This window comes from Neofelis nebulosa, chromosome 1 (assembly GCF_028018385.1).
Source record: "Neofelis nebulosa isolate mNeoNeb1 chromosome 1, mNeoNeb1.pri, whole genome shotgun sequence".
In the NCBI taxonomy this organism is placed as follows: domain Eukaryota; kingdom Metazoa; phylum Chordata; class Mammalia; order Carnivora; family Felidae; genus Neofelis; species Neofelis nebulosa.
In genome coordinates, this window is record NC_080782.1 from 207774061 (window position 1) to 207796569 (window position 22509).

Consider the following 22509-nt stretch of genomic DNA (forward strand, 5'->3'; position numbering starts at 1 on the left):
TGTTAGTGGGAAGGAAGGGGACTAACGTTTATTGAAGCCTCCTCACCACCAGGTATAGCGCATTGAGTACTTGATGTAGCCTTTCAGTGAAGGCTCTTAACAAGCCTAGAAGGACAGATGCTTCCTATTCTCCTGGTACAGATAAGGAAACCAAGGTTTAGGGAGTTGAAGCGCCCAGGGTCACACAGCTGATCAGTATCTGAGCTGGATTACAATCCAGGTGAGTTTGCTTCTAGAATCCTGGCTGTTAGCTTCTGCCTGGATAACGCAAGGCAGTATATTAAGAGTCAGAGGCTGTAGCTATGCTGGTTCCGTGTTGCTTGAGCACTCTAGACGTGCTCCTTCTAGAGGGCTGCTCCTTTTCTCTGAATTCTTTCCTCGGGGTCCACATCGCTATCTCCCTAGTCCACTTTCAGCTCCGCTCCAACGCCACTTTCTCAGGCCTATGCAAGCCCTGGCTCCCCCAACCTGCAAACCCTCCCTTCCGCCTTGCACGGCTTTTCATGTTAGCCTAACAAGTGTTACCTTTTAACACCTTCTGTAACTTACTTATTGTTATTACCGTCTCTTCCTCAATAGAAGGAAAGTTCCTTTAGGACAGGAATCCTTGTTTTCTTAACCAGTGTACCCTCTTGCCAAGAACACAGTAATGTTTAATAAGCATTTGTTGATTGAAAGCCTTAGGAATCTGTTATGCTGAAAGAAAAGTAATTTTTTGCATTACAGGTTTTACCTGAATCATGGCTGAAGATTTATTTGACCTTAGTCTCAACATGCCTATGTTTGCATGTTAATAGCATGTATTTAAGCTTGTATAATTACCAAGTACAGACTGCCTTTCCTTCCAGTCACCACTGAACACCTCTGTCAGTGTCTTGTATTGTGGTTATCGTCTTGCTGCTTTTTTTGGCTTTAAGCTTCTAAAGCCAGGGACTGAGTCCTCTTTATGTTCCACGTAATGTCTTGCACATGTTGGCAGTCTAATTGTGCGGTAGGAGAGTTAGGCGTATGAGATTAGGTTTCACTTAAAATCTTAAGTTCTATTTTATTTTGGTATCCTGTCCGCATTTGCATTAAAAAGTTATCAGGTGAGTGGTATTTACCTTAACATTCTCAACATAGCATGAGATCATTTACATTTACAATAAAGAAAAATGATAGATTTCTTTTATCTCTGCCATTAATAAGTGTCATAAAATAGAAAAATAAAGCTAAGTCAATATATTATTGCCACAGAAATTGAATTTGTGTCAAAAGGATTTGTGCTTGTGATGTAGTGATTCGTATATTTTTCTTGGAATTAAGTCTCTAGCAGGTGACAACATCAATAATTCACGAGACCAAGGAGCTTTTTGAAATTGGTTAATTCATATATGTGAATTACAAAACAAATGAATAATGCCCTTAATGTATTCTGACATATTTGAAAATATGCATAAAAAAACTCCTAGCCTAACAAAGTCTGTGTTTATGGCATTAGATTTTTTAGATTTTCTTTTTTTACTACATTATTATTTGAAAAGGAACTTACCTATATTTTCTGCTTGGTGTGAAAAGTACTGTCCATACTACAGTAAAAAGCTTTTCTCATCATAAAATAAATAAGCCTATTCTAGACAACTGGGAAAATACAGGAAAATGTGGGGGGGAAAATTGCTCCAAACCCCACAATCCGGTTATATTAAAATAAAAATGGTTCCTGACTTACATTTTTCTATAAGAATGTTAATGGAATTACATCACATGCAATTCTGTTTTTATCTATCTATCTATCTATCTATCTATCTATCTATCTATTTAGACTGAGAGCAGGGAGGGTCAAAGGGAGAGAGAATCCAAAGCAGGCTCTGTGCTGTTAGTGTGGAGCCTGTTGGGGAGCTTGAACCCACGAACCGTGAGATCTTGACCTGAACTGAAACCAAGAGTCAGGTGCTCAACCAACTAAGTCACCCAGGTGCCCCACAGATAGGCCATTTTATTTATTTATTTTTTTTTTCAACGTTTTTTTAAATTTTTTTATTTTTTTTTATTTTTGGGACAGAGAGAGACAGAGCATGAACGGGGGAGGGACAGAGAGAGAGGGAGACACAGAATCGGAAACAGGCTCCAGGCTCTGAGCCATCAGCCCAGAGCCTGACGCGGGGCTCGAACTCACGGACCGCGAGATCGTGACCTGGCTGAAGTCGGACGCTTAACCGACTGCGCCACCCAGGCGCCCCTAGATAGGCCATTTTAAATGCGACTTTTGTTTTTCATGTAACATTGTATTGTAAGCATTTTCACATGTCATTATAGTCCGTATGGCAGGACTCTAGTTATTTAGTCTTTCCCAGATTCTGGGAAGTTTTAGGTTGATTATGATTTTAGCTATTTAAGATAAACTCTGTAGGTAAGTGTGTATAAACCTCTGGTTTTATTTCCTAACTCTAGATTCTAGATGTAATTAATTTAGCAATAAAACCTAGTAATTCTAGTTTAAGTAATGTGAACATAGGGTTTGTGTCACCAAATTGTTCTCTAAAAAGGTTCAACCAAATTTAATTTCCTTGTGGTGATACCAGAATGTAAAACAAAATCCTCCTTGCAAGGTGGTGTATTAGCTCCAGGAATATTCACTCTACATTTGTGTCTTGGACAAGACCTCTAGGAGACTGAATCATGCTCAGAAATAGCCCAGTAGTTTGAATAAGCTTCAAGGTAATTCTGGAAGCTCTGGGACCATTTTTACTCTTCCTACAGCGAATATTTGAAATACTTTCTAGCCTTCTCCAGATGATGAAAAAGGTCTTGAATTCTGGTGTCCTAGGACTAAATCTACTTGTAGAGAGGTTCAGGTATTTGAATTGTTTGCTCCTGGACCCGCTGCAGAGGAGGTTTTGAGCTGGTAGTAGAGGTGACAAGAACTTGAACAGCTGAAGAAAACCTCTTAAAATAGGTATTAAAGCTCTTTTACTAGAATTAGCCATTCTGGTTTCCCTTTAATTTTACCTCCATGTTGAAGGAATTTATTGAAGGAAAAAGAACATTGGAGTTCTGTTAGAATAAAAAAAAAAGGTTAGGTGCCCTGCCCCTGTGATGTGTCCTCTAGGAGAGAGGGCCAGGTAACAATTTAATTGGTTTTTCTAGAGAGGTGGTGGTTTTCTAGCAGTTCTGTTGCTGCCTTTTGATCCTTTTTGAAAACTTGTCTTAGAAATGATTTTTTTCACTTCTGTGGATGGTTGAATGATGTCTCCTCCTGAAAGCTAATGTTCCTCCGTGATTCTGCTTTCCCAAAGAAGGAATTATGGAGAAGGGAGGTTGGAATCTTGGGTGGATGAGAGAAGCCTGGGACAATGGCCAGGTGTGTGTCTTTCTAGGTAGGCAGGGTTATGGTTTTGAATAGATAAACAGATTAAAAGAAGCTGGAGAGCTCCTACTCATTCTCACCTGTTCCTATCATCGCTCACTTGTCTCCACCTTAGTCTAAAAATATGACCACATGAAGAGCCAGTCAACTTAAAAGCTTTTCTTGACATTATCAAAGAGCCAGGTCTACCCTTGTCCTCAGTGCTATGAAGCTTCAGTATTATTTTTGGAGCCCTTGCATGTTGTCACATCTAGGTATGTTGTGTAGTCGCCTGGGAACTGAACCTTAGGCTCTGTAGGTGTGGTTAGTGTCATGGTTAGTAATAATGCTTTACATTTCTTCGGTCTTTACAATTGGCATTGACGTTAAAACAAACAAAGGTGTGTGGACCAGAAATGCTGTTAGGATAAAGTAGGTGTTGGTGGGAAGGAAGAATCTGGAATTTGAAACAGGTGTGAGCAATGCTTTACCATAACCTTATCTGCATCTTATGATTAAAAGAAGACTAATCCTTTTTTCCTTTTGGGTCTAACTTTGTTGTGTCTTATTTCGACAAGCAGATAGTGTCATGTCATGGTTGATCTAACGAGCAAGCTTTGATACTTCACTAAATCTCTGCTTATGAGGGTGAATTATTGTAGCTTTAGAGATAAACTAAGCCTTTTTTTTTTAAATTTTTTTTAAACTAAGCCTTTGAATAAATGATGTAATAATTCATCCTGCACACCATGGAGTGTTGAATTCTCTTACAGCAGTACTAATTGGTGCCTGTCACTACATGGCAGTAAAACCTGTCCCAATTGTACCAGCTTAGGGTTTCTCACTTTGAAAATTTCTTGTACTTCTTAGCTGTACCCTTCATTTAGCTTGTTTCAGGGACACCGGTTTTAAAGTGAGCTGCATGTCCTGAGATTCGAATGGGTGCAGGCTGAGGAAGTGTTTCATGGCTGGCGGGGTGTGGAGTAGGGTTTCTCACATGGTCCAGGGAGGGCTACAGCATTGCCCTCGGGCCCCTTACGCGTGTGGGTTCCTAAGCCCCACCATAGACCTGCTGAATCAGAATCTTGAGAAGCTGAGACCTTGTCATCTTTTATAAAGAAAATCTTGGTGTGTTTCTAGTGCACACTAACAAGCTGGAAACTAGGTGGCTTAGAGGGTCTAGTTTATGAAAATTGGGTCTGAGTCAAGTGCATTCAGAGGCTTTGCTCTTAGAGGTGTTCTTCTTGTTAGTGGCTACTCATAATGACCTAGTTAAAGGATGTAAATTAAATTAGATTGCAACAGCTAAAAATTATTTTTAAAGATTAGCATGTACTTGGCTTTGACAGTGATTAGTGCTTGTTAACTTGACAGTTGGTGGTGGCTGTACCTAATGACATTAATGGACAGATCTTTTGCTCCCAGCTAGTTCCGATGTGCTAACCAATGAAAATATAAAATTTGCTAGAAGTCTCAAGCTACAGCTTGGAATCTTTTTTAAACTGTATGTGGACCTTGGGTTTGTATGTTGTTTTGTATTACACAGTTGATCTGGTGTCTTTGTTACTTCCTTGTAAACTAAGTTGGTTGGGGGAAGGACCATTCCTTCATACCCCTTGATATTTACAGCATTTCACAGAGTGCTTTGAAAGCTCTAGATCTATTTTTTGGCAGCATGTAGGGTCTTCAATAAAGGTTTTGATGCCTTGCTTAAATGTGAATACAGCAACCTACGTTCTGTGTTTCTACCTTTTTTTTTTTTTTCTTCAAAAGAACATAGGATCAAAAAAAAAAAAAAAAAAACTATAAAGACTTTTTCTTTTCAATTCCAGAGTGATCCTCTTGACCATTCATCTTAGGAACTGTCATTAGCAGAAAACATTGTTGCCTATCTATATGAGCTGTTCCTTACTTTTTAGGGAGAAAATAGAATTGGACAATGTAGGAAGAAAAATGAGGTTTTTGTCTTGGGAAGGGAGCTCTGATGCACTTTAATACCACACCTTAACCAGTTACTAATGGTTCTGTGTCTAGAACTATTTTGGTATTATCACCAGTTTGATTTTATCCATGCTGCAAAGCATTAACAATACCTATACAATCATTGACCAGATGCTGTGACTAAAGGTCACAAAGTCACAAAATCACATTAGGTATGAATGTTTTAATATGTCTGAGACGGTATGGTTTCAATTTGTGTGTGTGTGTGTGTGTGTGTGTGTAGGTACAAATAGAATCCCAAAAGTTGCTATTAGGTTATTTTTAAAGTGTTCCTATTTGCCTCCATTTAATAGTCAGTTTTATGTTTCCACTTCCTTCTTGGTATGGATATCTTCAAATGCTACTCTTGAGCCGGATTGATGGGTATAGTTCTTGTTTTCCCCAACCAGAAGAATGAGTAAAGAGCATTGCTGGTAGCTATAAAGCAAATACTGCATTTTTTAAGGGTCACGGCCAACCAGACATATAAATAGTGCCTCAAGTAGCAGTATAAAAATAATAACTTTTTATAATAAAGTTCTTTACTGTTTTTGAGTACGGATGTCACCTTGTCGTTTTTTATCTACTATACAAAGGCTGAAACCCCACAGAATTATCTGAGGGTTTTATGTCCATCATTTCCTCTCTCCCTACCCCTTCCACTTTTGAGAAGTGTGCCATCTAAACAGGTAGGGCCTTGACATGACATCCACTTCACAGTAAACTTGAATTAATAATAACTTTCACGCATCCTACAAAAGGGTGCTACTTGCTAATAACTTCACATTGTTAAAATAAGACTTTAGTGTTAATTTCTACTTTCAGTTCTGTTTGAAGTAGACTGGGATTGGGCATTTCAGTTTTTAGGGGAAGTTACTCATGCTTAGATCTATTAAAAAATTTAAATGCTAACAAGTCTTTAGTAGTCTCTTTCAGTTTGTATGCATGCAAACAAATATGTAATTTCTATTTTTTGAAAGCTCAATCTTGAAGTGAAACTCATTCTGGCTTCACTGTTTGGATATAGAAACCAAAATTTTTTGATCCATTTTCTAGCTGTTTACTGTTAGTCACTCTCTGCAGCCCTGTCATGGGTTCTTGACATGGTCCTTGACACGGGTCCTGCCCTACTGGCTTCTTTGGATCCTGGTGTGGATAGTGGTGAGAATCGATAGGCAAGTGTTTTCCAGAGGAGAAGGAATAATGAACTTGACCTTACCTTCTTGCCTTTCTCTCTGACTGTTAAACTTCCTGCACTTGGATCCCTTTGAGTTTCTTCCTTTTCCTTGTAAGTTACCTCTGAATTATAATTCTGTAGTAATTCATCACACGTTTTTTTCTTGTGAAAGATTATGTATAATATAGATAGTAACTGAACTTATATATGTGCCTCCATAGTTTTTAAAGAATTTCACAGATTGAGTCCTTTTAGAAGCTAGATCCTGGCTGCCTGGGTGGCTCAGTCAATTGTGTCCAACTCTTGATTTTGGCTCAGGTCATGATCCCAGGATCGTGAGATCGAGCCCTGTGTTGGGCTGCGTGCTGAGGATGGAGGAGCTCGCTTAAGATTCTCTTTCTTGTTCTCTGCCCCTCTACCCTGCTTTCTCTCTCTGTCTCTCTCTCTCTCAAAAAAAAAAAAACCCAAAAAACAAAAAACTAGATCCTCATTGAGATAGTTCAAGGATATAAAAAAGTTAAGACAAAAAAAAAAATGGATCTTATGTGTCTTGTTCCTACACAAGGATGACTGTTCTATTCTGAAAGTTATGAGTTCAACTCTAAAAGGCTGTGCAGCTTTAGGCCTTTGATGTTATGCAAAAAATAGTGTTTTTGGCTATTTACATCTCCTGTATTTTGCATCCTGTAACCTACATCCTCTGCTTTTCCTGTATGGTGCTGTACTTTTCATAGCTTTTATGCAGTCTTTAGACCATGAATCTTACTTGGGATCTGCTCATATTTCTCTTAAAATTGTCTATTTTCATTCTCTTGGCATGGCTTTTATAGCATTTTCCTCAGGCAAGTCAAACTGGTATTTGGGAATATTTCATTGGTGTAGGAAGGTGTTTTCTCTTGACTGTGGTGTACTTTTCTGAATAGGATTTCAGCTGGAACCTTTCTCTTTGGCCTTATTTTTTAAGCATTAGGCTACCCAGGATGCTATTGTGTTGGTAGTTGACTGCATTCCTCTTGTCTTGTGAGAGGAACTCAAAATGACCCCTTTCAGGTGAGATGTGCCTTGTGATTGGGGTGGTATCTCTGAAGAATAGAGATGTGGTTAACCACATTCAGTGGGTGGGAAATCTCTGTTGACAGGAAATTGGCAGGAAAGCACACATGTAGCAGGCAGTTAGAGGGAACAGTATCCTACCCAGCCTTTCCACGGCTGCTTTTTCTGCTAACTTGAGAGCCATGTGGACTGGAGTTTAATTCTAGTAATGGTCTCTGGGATGAGACTGTGGCTCCCAGTGCCTCAGAAATTTTATAGTTCTGCCCAGGATTACTCCCACTCTTAAGGACTTGTGTGCTTGCTTGTTATTTTCAGGGGCCAAAGGTAATACTAAAGGCAAATTCTAACCCAGAATTAAACACTAAATCTATTAATTCATTCCCATCCCTTCCTTCTTCCCAGTGTAACAAGGAATTTAGGCTAGCGCCTGGTGGTGTGGCTAGTAGTATGGTCAGTTATTCAGCTTTGTTATACGCAAAGCTGATTTTGGGCCCCTCCCATTAGTGTATCCTCTGCCCTTGGAAGGAATGTCTTAGTCAAAGAGAAGAGAATCTGGGATAGTGATTTGCTCTGTACCCCTTTTTAATCTGGATCCTCACTGAGATAGACTGATGAGCATACAGGTGTATTCCAGTATACAAACATGAATGACAAATTTCATTGTGTCAACGTTGAATTTAACTAGTGCCACTCAGGCTGTTATATGATGAATGCTAACACGTGTTTTTCTATACTTCCAAAATCTGATCTATTTAGGAATGCACTTGACCCTTTCTCTGCCCTTTTAAAAGGTCCACTGCTACTGAATAAGATGAGGGAGAATTGAAAATGGATTCTAGCTACTTGAATACAAAATCTTGCCTGACTCCGGAATTTAGAAAACTTAGATTTTTGGTCTCCCCCCCCCCCCCCCCCCCCCGCAACCTAACTGCTTTTTCTTTTGAACCACTTTGTAAGAAACTAATTTATTCACTTTCTAAAGTGGCCTTATGTTTGTCTAGCAGGGAAATCAGCAAAAGGGTTCTCAAAGAAGCTAGCAATGAAATTGAAAAGTGTCTACTGTCACCGCTGGTGATAAATCAAACTGATGTTAGAGATGCAAATAGTCATTCCAGTACTCTCCTCGTTACTAGAATTGTTTAAGTTAATTAAGCCAGCAAAGTACTTCATTATCTACTATGCTGCATGCTAATGGTACATTTAAAGTTTCACTGTCTTATGATTCAGATTTTTTTTTTTTTCACATTTAAGTCTCCATATCCATTGTGTTCTAAGTCCATATACTTAATGGTAACTAATACTGTTTTTCAGGAAAATGGATTTATTGTGCCACAGTTAAGTTTCTACTTTGTGAGGTCTGCAAGTCTAAGAAATCTTAGGAAATGTTTGAAACTACCACATTCAGGGTACCTTTTGTCCATCTTCTTGAGAAAGTGATTAAAACGCTGTATAATTCATTTTTATTGGACTGTCAGTAGTTTAATTACATTCAACTTAGCATTGTAGAATTTTTAAACGTATTCTATTAACTAAAATAAAAGCTGTTATAAATTACTGATATGATTGGTTTCTTTCATTTTGCAGCATTTAAATATTAGGACACTGACGGATGATATGGTAAGGTTATACTCAACACTTCTTTTGTTGTGAATCTTAACTAACCATGTAATGTTGATGGCGTGCTGGGCTAACACCTTTGAAACTGCTAAAAATCTGCATGTTTTGGAAACCAACTGTTTTTTTATAGTGCTAAAATAAGAGGCAGAATTGGTAAAATGCATGACAGTTTTTGCTTTTAAATAGTAAAAGGAACTAGTAACTCGTTGATGGGCTAATTTAAAAAAATTGTTTAATTACAAATTGTTAGTCAACTTTGAATCATTCAAATCCATCTCATTCTTTGGGGATGAATTGCACACTTAAAAAGGAGGTAAAAAAAAAAACAAACCACCTAAAGACATTCAGCTTTTCTGAAATATGTAGTTGCTACAAAGTAAACCAGACTAAAATGTGATGCGTGTATTAAAAAAAATGCTCAAAAATGGGGGAACCAGGCATGCTTTCCTATTTGTTCTGCATGTTGAAAACAATAGGCTTGCTTATAAGAAATTAACACTTTATAGCACCATTACAGATTGTTGTATATTCGAGTACATATTTCTGAGAAATAGATTTTTGAATGTAACTCTTGGCTAACGGTAAGGGAATAACAACAGTAGTAAGGCTGAAATAAACAATAATGTGAAAAAAAATATGTAAGCATGATAGGACAAAGCACAGTGCTGTATTGATCTGGTTCTGAATTCAAATTCACCTTACATGTAATATGAAACAGAATGCGTAGAACATGGTAAACACTTAAAAAATGTCTAGCGCACCCATTATCCAACGTACCATCTTGGGTACTTGGGTAAAGTGGACAGGCAAAGAGAAATGAGATCTAGATCGTGACATGCAGGATGGTAAAATTCAATTAGAATGTTCTGTTTTATTCCTCTGGATAATATCTAAAACAAGGGTTGTTCATGTAAGCTTTCCTGGATAAGATTTTTCAGATAATGGTATTTAGAAAATTGTAGTGATATGGAACACTTACACAGAGAACATGTTATTTCTTATCATGCAAAGTAGAGTTGACTTCCTCTTAGCACTCAGTTGCACTGAGGGTCAACTACGTTAAGTACATGGTTTGCCCAAGTATGTACAGCTGGAAAGTTGGGTGTCTGTGGCTTGAATCTTGTTCCACAAAGCTCCAAACCCAAACATGTACAATGCTAACTCAGCCTTCAAATGCCTTCTTATGACTGATAATAAAACCATCTGTAATTTTTATGTTTGAACATCTATAAGAATATATAATGGTAGATTTAGAATAGCCTTATTAAAATATAGTTCATATAGCCTACAATTTACCCATCTAAAATGTACAACTGAATGGTTTTTAGTATGTTCAGAGTTGTACAGCCATTGCCACAATCAATTTTAGAACATTTCCATCATCCAAAGGGAAACCTCCTACTTAAAAGCAGTCACTCACCATTTACCCCCAACTCCACCAGACTTAGGGAATGGCTAGTCTACTTGGTCCATAGATGTCCACTTCTGGATATTTCCTATGAATGGAGTCCTGTGATAAATGGTCTTTTGTGACTGAATTTTTTCATTTCGCATAATGGCTTCAAGGTCTGTGTTGTAGCTTGTATCACTACTTGGTTCCTTTCTATTGCTGAATGCTATTCTGGGACCTTTGAGATTTGTTCATATTTTATGGGCACTACACATCTTTTTCTTCCTTCTTTCTTTCTTTTTTCTTTTTTTATTTAAAAAATTTTTTTTAATGTTTATTTATTATTGCGAGAGAGAGAGACAGAGACAGAGCATGAGCAGGGGAGGGGCAGAGAGGGGAGGAGACACAGAATCCGAAGAAGGCTCCAGGCTCTGAGCTGTCAGCACAGAGCCTGACACGGGGCTCAAACTCACAAACTGTGAGATCAGGACCTGAGCCAAAGTTGGTAGCTCAACCAACTGAGCCACCCAGGCACCCCTCTTCCTCTTCATTGAGCTACTGATCTTTGCTTCGTTATGATTGACGTTGCACATTGTCACCCACAGTCTCTACCCTAAGTTCTAGAAACAGAGTCCTGCTACAGTTTGGCTTCACCAAGTCATTCTAGAAGCTATCTTGCTCTGATCTTACATTAACAAAAGGATTCCTTCCAGTGAAGACTTCAGTCTTTTCTCTCCATCCTGCCTCCATTCCTCCTCTCTCCTATTCCTTGTAATTGGGTGGGGTAAGGTCAGAACTTTTTGGGAGTTACCATACTGCCTTGTGTGGTATTTTTATCAAAGCAGTATATCATTGTAGGACTTTCTCACCAGTTTAAACATCTTCAAGGAAGAGACAGCATGTTGGTATGTTGTCTAGTATTATGTTAAGCATTTTTATAAATTTTTTGTTGAAGGAATGAAGAGTGAATCATCACTTTTGATTACTTGCCTTTGGATCTGGGGATGGCTTGGTCCTGGTCAGGCTTCCCAGAGATGGACCCTTGCCTTTGCACAGAGTAAAAGAGTTTTATATTAAAAAAAAAAAGGGGGGGGGCTTTGACAAGGACCTGCTGTTAGTCTTTGTGACCACCTGCCTTGATCACTGACCATTGCCTTGCCTCTGCCTTTACCTTAGAGGGACGTATGACTGTTCTAGATTCCTCCTTGACCTTTTCCCTTTTGATTAACTGAACTACAGTCTCCCCAGCTCTCCCTGATCGCTTCTGATCTTGTGCTTTAGCCTGGCTCTTGAGTAGGCTAGGGCTTAAGACCAGGGAGGGATCAAGCAGGCAATCTAGTTCAGGCAGCCGGGTCCATTGCTGTGGAGCTTAGAGAAAAAGCCTGGCTTTTTTGAACAAGACACACTGAAAAGTAAACCTAACTCATTGATTGACGCACCATGGAAAGAGCATTGGATTAGGAATCGGAAGACTCTTGTTGAAAGACAGAACCTCACCTCTTCTTAGCTCTTTGACCTTGGCAAATCAATTATCTGATTGTTCACTTACTTGTAAAGCAGGACTAATTATACCTTTTCTACTTTCCTCATAGAGTTTTGGTGAGTTTCATTGAAGTGTGTTGAACTGCTGCATTCATTTCTGTTCCTTGTTAACCCCTCTTAAAAATATGTCCCAGTGCACAGACAGCAGGGGTGACGTGACAGGTTTGCGGTTGAGCCTTACAGGCTATGTCACAGATTGATGAAGAGCTTTGAGGGAGGAAAGCGTAGCTGTATATTTCGGGGGCTCTATAAATGATTTTTGGTGAGTTAGAGCTCAGAGAAGCATTGGCCACTGATGATTTGATGTGTGTTAGCAATATGTTTTCTAATTAAAGGTTGCTACCCTGACAACATGTGTATGGTATGTGTGTTTTCAGTTCAGAGCTTCTTAATGTGAGAATAGCTTTTTTTTTTTTTTTTTGGCAGAACTTGAGAGAAGGCGCCATAACAATGGTGTCTGCTGCAGTCACAGATCTGAATAACAGTATTTTAGAAACATGAAGTTGCAACATTCTGGGAAGCATTATTGTTAAACACCCATTCCTTTAAATTGCTTGTTAAAGGCCTACGGAAGTACTTCACGTTTCAAGGTTATTTTCTGAGTTACAATCAGAATTTCATAGGACGCTGTCTGGTTGAAGGAAGTATTGCTCTAGTGTTGAGACAGAGTTCATATACTTTAAACAGTGTTCATTCTACAAATACCTGAGCATTCATGCCATGTAAAGTGCGGTCCGAGGTGAAAAAGTCACTTAGTTTACAACCATCCATTGTCTGTACCTGGGTTGAAAAGAACGCTTTTTTTTGTAGAGGCAAAAAGGTTGAGACAAGAGCAGCGAAGGGAGGCTGGTTGGAATAGGTCAACAGGAAGAAATTGAATATGGTTGACACAATACTGAATTCTCCATGACCATGTCCACGGAGTGTTTTTGTGGTTTAGAAGTTGTTTTTGACTTGGTTATTGTCTCCCTTGTCCCTCAGAACCTTTTGTCTCAAGTGCGGTGCTCCTACTGATCCTCTCTGTCTACTCTTTTCTCCCCCTGGTCGCCAATATTACTGTTGTAATCTCTGGTTTAGCCTACAGCAAGGATTTTCAGACTTTCTTGACTATAGGACCCAGCATATATACTAAGTATGTTTCATTTTGTAGCCCAGCTCACATACACATACAAATTCTCTCTCCGTTGAAACCGTTTTATGAACTAATATTTAATGTTTCTAAGCTCAATGAACTCTGATCTTTTCCTTTCCACTCCTTTCTATTGCTTTTTACTCCTCTCCTTTCCATTAAAAAACAAACAAACAAACACCAAAAAAAAAACCCCAAACAGAAATCAACAAAACAAAACAACAACAACAAAAAGAGGGTGGGAAGGAAGGCGGATCCAGTCCACTACATTGGTTCCTTGTCCCACATGTGGTTCATGACTGTAGCTTAAAAAGAGACCTTGGCCTGTACAGCAACTAGAAAGAGTCCTCAGATCATAAAATGAAGAGCAGACACTCACAGAGAGATCTGAGGACTCTTTCTAGTTGCTGCCACTTGCTAGCAGTGTGACTTTGCGTATTTAACTGTTGGGCCTTGGTGTCCCTGGTTATAGAGCTTTACAAGGGAAAAATAATGCCAAAGTGCTTGGTGAACTATGCATTCACAGCATTAGTGGTATAGTTAGTAACATGAATTTTTTTTTTTTTTTGAGGAAAGATTTACATTTAACATAATATACCAATTTTATGGATGCAATTTGATGAATTTTGACAAACGTATACAATCATGTATACACTATATGATCATGATATAAAAGCTTTCCATCACCCCAAAAGATTTTGTGCCGTTTGTAGTCAATTTCTTCCGCCTATCCTGGCTCTTGGGAGACATGAGTCAGCTTTTTGTACCATATAACTCCGTTTCTAGGATTTCATATAAGTGGAATCACTTAGTATAGTGCTTTTGTGTCTGGCTTCTTAGCATTGTGCTTTTGAGGCCCGCTCTAGTGCTTTGGGTGTATCAGAATTCGTTGTTTTTATTACTGAATAGTATGTCATTGTTTGGTAATACTTCTAGTTTATATATTCAACAGTTTGGGTTTCCAGTTTTTGGTGATTGAATAAAGCTGTGAACCTTTGAGTACAGTTTTTGGGGGTATGGTTTCATTTTGGAAGGGGAATTATGTGGTAACTATGATTAACTTTACGAGAAACTGACAGATTGTTTCCAGTAATGACAAATGATGTTAAGTATCGTTTATTATGCTTATTTGCCATTCCTTGTAATGTCTATTACTAGATACAGGGCCAAATTACTCTTGAGTGAGACTTGGCCTTAAGTAAGTGGAAACTTACCTAATTGATTTGAGGCCTTTGTTTTCTAATATAAAAACAATTACACTATCAATTTTCCTCTGAGTGCTACTTTAGCTGTGTCGTTTTCTGAATGTTCAGAAATTTCCCAATTTTCCTGTTGATTTCTTCTTTAACCCATTGGTTATTTAGGTCTATGTTTAACTTTTAAATATTTGGGGATTTTCCTGAACTCTCTTATTACTGAATTGTAACTTAATTTCCTTGTGGCCAGGGATCATGCTTTGTGTGACTTCAATCATAATTCAGTTTGCTGAGTCTTGCTTTCTGTCCCAGAATGTGGTCTGTCTTTGTGAATGTTACATGTGCATTTTGCTTGTGTTAGATTGATCTATAAAGAAGTCACATTGGCTGACAGTATTATTCATATCCTGTTTTCTTGATTTTTCTGCTTGTTCTAACAATTATTGAGAGAGAAGTGTGGAAGTCTCCAACTATAATTCTGGATATTTTATTTCTCTGATCAGTTCTATCAGTTTTGCTCCATATATTTTAAAGCTCTGGAATTAAGTGCATATACATTTGGGATTGTAGTATATCTTTCATCATTATGAAATAACTACTTATATCCCCAGTAATATTAAGTTGTAGGCTTTGGAAATTGACTAGATTGATTGGCTATACTTGATACAGTTATTGCCTTCCTTTTTGAACAAATACTTCTTGGCCTCTGGGACACAAACTTTATTGATTTCATATCCCCATGACCTTTCCTTTTTTGTTTTGTGTGGTTTTCCTTTGCTTATCTTAAACTATTGTCATTTATCAGGTTTCTTTACTGAGGCCCCTGATCTCCTGTGTATAGTGCTGGACTGGGGTGATGACCTTAGTCCATGTCTTTGTCTATGACCTTTTCTTTAAGTTGAGATCTATTACTCTATTGGCCTACTGAATACTTTTGTATGGATGTCTCACCTGTACTTGAAACTGTTCATGCCCCAAATTAAACCTTACATTTTTTCTTTTTAATTTTTTTAAATGTTTGTTTATTTTTGAAGGAGAGAGAGACAGAGCGTGAGGGAGGGGAGGGGCAGAAAGAGAGGGAGACACAGAATCCGAAGCAGGCTCCAGGCTCTGAGCTGTAAGCCCAGAGCCTGACGCGTGGCTCGAACTCATGAACTGGGAGATCAGACCTGAGCTGAAGTCGGACATTTAACTGACTGAGCCACCCAAGTGCCAGTTTATTCCCATTTTTAAAGATGGAGAAACTAAGGCAAAAGAGATTATGTAACTTGTTCAATGTCATGAAGCAGCCAGAAAAACTATGGCAGACTGATTCCAGAGAACATGGTCTTTACCAAGAGAGTTACATTGCCACTTAAGTACTATCCCTTTCTCCTCTGAGAGTGCCAATATAAAATCTGAAAGTATATTTCTCGTTTCCTGCTTTTCCTCTGGAGCCATCTATATGAAACCTCTGACCTTTATTTTAAACAAAAATTTTTAAAGCTTTTTTTTTTTTTTTTTCAGTTTATTTATTTTGAGAGAGACTTAACTGGAGATGGGGGGAGATACAGAGAGAGAATTCCAAGCAGGCCCTGCACTCCCAGCGCAGAGCCCCACATAGGGCTTGAACACAGGAACCGTGAGATCATGACCTCATGAGTCAGGTGATCAACCAACTGTGCCACACAGGTGCCTGAGATCTCTAAATTAAATTGACAAGGGAAAATTGTATCCTAGTCACTTACCTTAATCCTGAGAATTATAAAGACATCTGTAAGAAGTTTTCTATAAGAAATGAGGTATTTTTAGTATTTCCAGTAAACAAAACTGAGAAACATTTATGCTGAAGGAGTAGTCATTTGTGACTGAGAGATGTCAACAGGTAAAGGATAGGAGTCTGGTTTTGTTGTTGTTTTTTTTTTTTTTAATTACAAAGGACATGGAAAAACTCTGGTTGCAAACCACTTTACAGATATGGCAACTGCAATCTGCTCCCAGGTATAAGTATAGGCTTTCTTGGTTCCCCTCAAATTTTGCCACCAGGAATGTGGTCTTAGAGCCATTGAAGATACTGCCTGAGTGTGGGTTCTGATGAGTGCTATGAGAAACTTTCATTGTTCTCTGTGGACCTTGTGCCTTGCTTGATGTAAATGCTGCTATTTGACTCTAGCACATTCCTGGGTGTTATCTGCGAGACTGGTTCACTCAAAGATGAGTTCCCCAGATAGATACACTTGATGGAACCAAGTTTTGTCTACCTACAGGCTACTCCTGGACCTACCTAGATGTGATATCCCTTGTGGGATATGTGCCAAGTTAGACATTGTACTTAGGAAAGAAACGAATCATTTTATTTATGTTCCTGACTTGAAAGTCAATAGAACATACATCATCAACTTTAAAAAAAGATCTTAACAATTATTTTTTTTCTTATTGGTCTAATAAGACATAAAACTTTCTGTACTATGATTGAAGTTCATTTTGCACTTTTATGAACTTCTGTTTTCCTTGGTAAGTTTAAAAACCATGAATGATAATACAAAAAGTGTGAGATTTTCCAGTTTTTCTTCGAAGCTATATATTCAAAATAAACTCTTCTGTGTTAAGTAGATAAACCAGCATGGACTGGGGCAATTGAATGTATGTGGTAAAATACATCAGAACAAGTTCTCTAAGCTTAAATTATTCACTAAGTCAGGTGGGCCTTTCTGAGCCCATTAATATGAGTTAATTAGAGCTTCCTGTACTTAGGTTTTCAGTAGTAACACTTAAGTACTGTCTTAGAATCTTTAAATATTTATGGGATAGTTTAGAGAGCTCCTCCTCAAATCAGTAGAAACTTGGGAATTAGATCAAGAGCTCTCAGAGTTGAACAGACTAAGATGTAGTGGGGTGTGCAGACGTGTTTATTCATCCTTTTATCCATTCATTCATTAAGCATTTGAGTGGTTAGTACTGTTATAGGAATATAAAGATCAATATGACTGTTCTGCCATTGGGAACAGTGAAGAAACAGATGTGTATACAGTTTACGGTTGTATAGGTATACTAATACTGTTCTAGGCCCATTGCACTTTGTCTAAAGTCCAGTGGAGTTGTAAGGTCATCTTTGAGGTTGGGAGAAGACTTGGTAGAGAAGGGGACTTTTCAGCTACTTTTGAAGGACAAGTTGGAATATAGGCTGGCAGGAGTTGTAGGATTTGTAGTAATTAAAAAAAAAATATTTATTTATTTTTGAGAGAGAGACCGAGTGAGCATGAGAGGAAGAGGGGCAGAGAGAGAAGGAGACAGAGTCTGAAGCAGGCTCCAAGCTCTGAGCTGTCAGCACAGAGCCCGATGTGGGGCTTGAACTCACGAACCATGAGATCATGGCCTGAGTCAAAATCGGACCCTTAACTGACTGAGCCACCCAGGTGCCCTGAGTTGTAGTAATTTTTTACTCTGATAATTTTACTCCCTGGATACCAACTGAATGGATCCCAGATGGAAGTGCCAGGTAGGCAAGTAGAAAACAATTGTTGGTGTTCTCAGGAAACTTTTGTTTTATGGGTAGTACAGGTCTATGTCTTGTAAAAAGTGTGCTATTTATCTACAGAGCTAACTTCTATTTCCTTTATGTGTATAGTATTAATATCTGTATATAAGAAATTAGAATTGTGCTTAACAATATGAGTAAGTAAAACTTTGGGGTTTGAATATTATTTTTAAGGGATTATCTTTTTCTTTGGATATTTTTCTTGTCACCTGGTGTTATATTATAGAACTCAAGGTTGTTTTTAATCTAGGGGACCAATCTTTGAAGGGTCAGTGTTAGGAAGAGTCCAGATTGTTCTTAATGAATATATAAAAGACATAACACTTGGAGTTCATCCTGATATTGCTGGGAAGGAATTAGCAAAGTAAGAAGTAATGGGTTATATCCCAGGCATGGAGGACAGAAAGCTATTTATTATTCACTTAACAAAGACTAATAGAGCACTAATTGTATGAACTATGCTAAGTTCCAGGAGTAGGTCCAGTGGTGAATAAAATAATGAATAAACCTATGATGGGGTAACTTTAGAATAGTACTCGTGCTATGTAATGGCAAGCACCAGACTTGTGGGCATCCAGCCTAGTTTTGAGGAGTCCGGAAGGCTCCTACCTAAGATGTAGCTCAAACTGAAAGCCAAAGACTGAGGTGAAATGATCCCGATTATGGAGATGGGATAGGAGTTGTGGTTGTGGTAGGTTTTTAGGCACAAAAAACAGTTTGCACATTTAAGAGACTCTGAGTTGTTCATTACATCTGGTTCCTACAGTGTAATGGCGGGTAGAGTAGTGAAGAGATTGCCTGGACAGAAAGTAGGGTTCAGATCAAGCTGGACCTTTTGAGCCATGATAAGACTGGAATGTCCTCCTTTGAGTAATGGGGATGCAAAGGTTGAAAGGTTTTAAGTACAGGAGTGAGGGACAGGATTGGATTTACATTTCAGTAAGATCAAAATGATGTCAGTGTTGATAATGGCTGCAAGTGGTTAGGGGTAGAGGGACAGAGAAGACCTAGAGGCAAGCTAGGAGGCTGTATACAGCTGTTGTCCAAGTGTCCTGAACTAGGACAGTGGCAGTAGGGACAGAGAGAAGATGATTTAAGAAGAGACAGTCTACATGATTTCATGATTTGTTTCCTTATTAGTTTTCATTAGTTACTACAGTTCACATCACTTTTCTGTTGATCTAAGTCAACATCAGAAGTCATAATCAATCCCTATCAGCACCTAGATGCTTCTCTCCCTTTCTAGGACCATTTTTTCTTTTTCTCAGGCATCCTATCTCACATCCTCCAGGCTTCTCAAGCCCTCCTACTTTGCCCTTTGGAAGTCAAAGCCTGTTTTTGAATGTTTGTTTTCCTTCTTGTTCTAATTGAAACCTAGATGTTCTTTGAAAGCTTTGCATTCCTGTTGGCTTCTTCCTTCAAAAGCTTCTAGCTGTTTTAAAGCATTTCTGTTGGTTTTCTCCTTTTTTGGTCTCATCTTTAGGTCTTATAGTTTCTGCCTCTAATGCATGAGAGACATTAGACACAGGAGTTGTTTTCCTTTCCACTCCTGTTTCTGTTATTCTATATCTACTATCAGGGGTTCTTAAACTGCAGTCCATGGACCTCCAGGCAGTCTGTAGTAACCTTCATGGTGTCTTTGAACTGGAATGGAAAAAAAGATTGAATCGTTTTGATTAATCTGTAAGCAAAACTTTGTTTTCACCTGTATTTGTAACTTCTTTAAAAACTGAAAATTCAAGGGGTGCCTGGGTGGCTCAGTCGGTTAAGCACCCAACTTCAGCTCAGGTCATGATCTCGCAGTTCGTGGGTTCTGCGCTGATGGTGCAGAGCCTGCTTGGGATTCTATCTCTCTCTGCCTCTCCCCCACTTGCGCATGCTCTCTCTCTCTCTCTCTCTAAATAACTAAACAAACAAAAAACTAAAAATTCAAAATGCATACACACATAGTAGGATTTGACCTGTGACTTGATTAACCCAGAAAATAGATATGTTCAAAACACATTATAGTTATTGAAGGTATTTTGAAAGGTGGTCTGTGTTCAACACTATGTTGAAGTTAGACTTCCTGTTACCTCATGTTCTGTAATGTATTAAGACCTATTACTCTAAAATTTAAGATACTTCATAACACCATTTTTGTTGTAATTACATTTATTTTAGGCATTTAAAAGTATTCTATGAGGAGCTCTGTATTACTTTCCTATTGCTAATATCTCAAAGCTTAGAGTGTTAAAACAATAATAAACACTTAACATTTCAGTTTCTTGGGTCGGAAATTTGGAAGCATCTTAGTGGGATAGTTCTGGTTCAGAGTTTTTATGAGTTTATAAGCACGACATTGTGGGCTCTGGCTGCAGTCATGTGAAGCCTTGATAGGGCTGGAGAATCCATTTATAGGCTGTTCACTTGCAACTGGCCAAGTTGGTGCTGATTGTTGTTGGGGGCCTCCGTTCTTCCCTGTGCAGGCATCTTCACTTGTTGCCCTACACCTGTTGGCTGTAGAACACTAACTACATATTACAATTTATATTCAAGGAATTTTAATAACCTAATAAGTATACTTCTCATTTAATAAGATACCATATGAAATTTAAATGTAAATAAACTACTGTAAGTAGATGATTGTTTTTTGCGGGTGATGGTAAAACATTGCTTTCAAAGCCTCTGGCTAGAGAGTATAGTGTAGTTTCACTATAACCTAAATTTAAGGCCAGAAAAGGCCACTTGTAACACTGAGGGATAGTAAAGATAGAATGCAGTAGTGGTTGGGTTGGTGGGAATTGGTATTGAGTAATAGGATTGTGGCCTCAGACAGGGATGGTTAGCTTTTCATACCTGCGAATGGCTAGTTTCTCACCGATGGTGTTCTCAGTAATACTGATGTTCCAAGCGTTTTAGTGAAGACCATGGCTAGGCAGGCATACTGTTGGGCTGCCCACGTGTACCATCTTCTGTAATTCTCCCATCAGCTGCACAGGACTCCCTGATGTATTCTCTTTCCAAGCCTCCTTTGAAGTTCCCTCACCCTAGGATTAATCACTTGTTCCTATCTGTCGCTGATGTACTTGGCTTACGATTTTTCTTGGGGGCACCTATGTATTTTATCTTTATTTATAATAAGTTTTCTATCATGTTTTTTCTTCAAGTGGTAAACCTCTTGAGAGACGTACTGCATTTTATGTATTTTATCCAGTTATTCATACCTTCATGGATTAGTTGATTGCTAGCTATCTGCTATACTCTGTGCTGTAGGCTGAACATATATGGTGACTGTAACCATTACCTGTTGCTATGCTCACAAATTACCCCAAAACTTAGTGACTTAAAACAGCAAACGATTAGTATCTCACAATTCTTCTGGGGGCAGGAATTTGGTAGTTGATTAGCTAGCTGGTTTTGGCTTGGGGGTCTTAGGAGGTTGTAGTGAAGATGTTGGCTAGAGCTGTTTACAAGTATTACTCTATGAGGAGCTGTTAGTGCTCTGTTGCTATGTAATAAGTCATCTGAAAGCTCGAATGGGCTTCCAAGACGGCACACGCACATTGCTGTTGACACGAGGCCTCTATGCCTCTTCAGTTTCTTCAGCTCAGTTCTTTGACACGTGGACCTCCCCCTAGGTGTTGAGTGTCTTCCTGGCATACCCAAGACTGAGTGATCCAAGCGGGAGCAAGATAAAAGCTGTAACATCTTTTATGATCTAGTCTTGGAAACCACACTCTGTCATTTCTGCAGTATCCTATTGGCCAATCGAGTCAGGATCATTTCCCTACTACAGTGACTAAGACAGTTGATGGTTCATTTAGCATGGCACTTATATTTCAGTGGGCAAGAGACAGTCAACATTTTCAAAACAAATGAAAAAATTGTAGGTTTTCCTAAGTCTTATGAAAGGACATGTAAAGAGAATGAACTATGTGTGGTGATAGAGAATGAAGGGGGTTGTGAAGATACATGTGTTGCTTTAGAGTTGTCAGCTACAGCTTTTCAGGACTTTTAACCCAAAACTGAAAGGTGAGAAGCATTTTCATTTGCAACGTTTTTTTTATTTATTTATTTATTTATTTTTGGGACAGAGAGAGACAGAGCATGAACGGGGGAGGGGCAGAGAGAGAGAGGGAGACACAGAATCGGAAACAGGCTCCAGGCTCCGAGCCATCAGCCCAGAGCCGACGCGGGGCTCGAACTCACGGACCGCGAGATCGTGACCTGGCTGAAGTCGGACGCTTAACCGACTGCGCCACGCAGGCGCCCCAGCATTTTCATTTCCTATGAACAACTCACTGTGATAGGTACGATCTTGAAAGGTTTAAATAGCTCGGTTAGGGTGACAGAGCAAACAGGTGGTTGGGCAGGATTCAGAAGTCAGATGCTGGAGCTTTTTTAGTAAGCTAGTTGCCTATTTACTAATAAAGTTAATGAAAAAGCCAAGCTGTTTTAGCTGTTAGGTTTTTTTCTTCTTAAATATGGCACAAGATTGTGTGAAAACTGGTAGATAATTTTAAATAATCTTTTTTTTTCTAGATTTTGGCGGTGCATTCACCTAGAATTGACTTAAAATTACGATGAACTTTTATTTGCTT

General features: G+C 38.7%; 1 protein-coding gene across 4 annotated transcripts in view; it reads left to right on the forward strand.

The window, feature by feature from the left end:
* Positions 1-22509, forward strand: part of DIAPH3 (diaphanous related formin 3) — a 509936-nt gene that overhangs the window by 18503 nt on the left and 468924 nt on the right. For 3 of the 4 annotated variants that reach the window (XM_058683514.1, XM_058683521.1, XM_058683534.1), the window contains exon 2: positions 9120-9152. The exons of the other annotated variant lie outside the window; for it this stretch is intronic. In XM_058683514.1, the coding sequence (XP_058539497.1) occupies positions 9120-9152 (33 nt within the window). The remainder of the gene's footprint in view (positions 1-9119; positions 9153-22509) is intronic. 4 annotated transcript variants of the gene reach the window in all.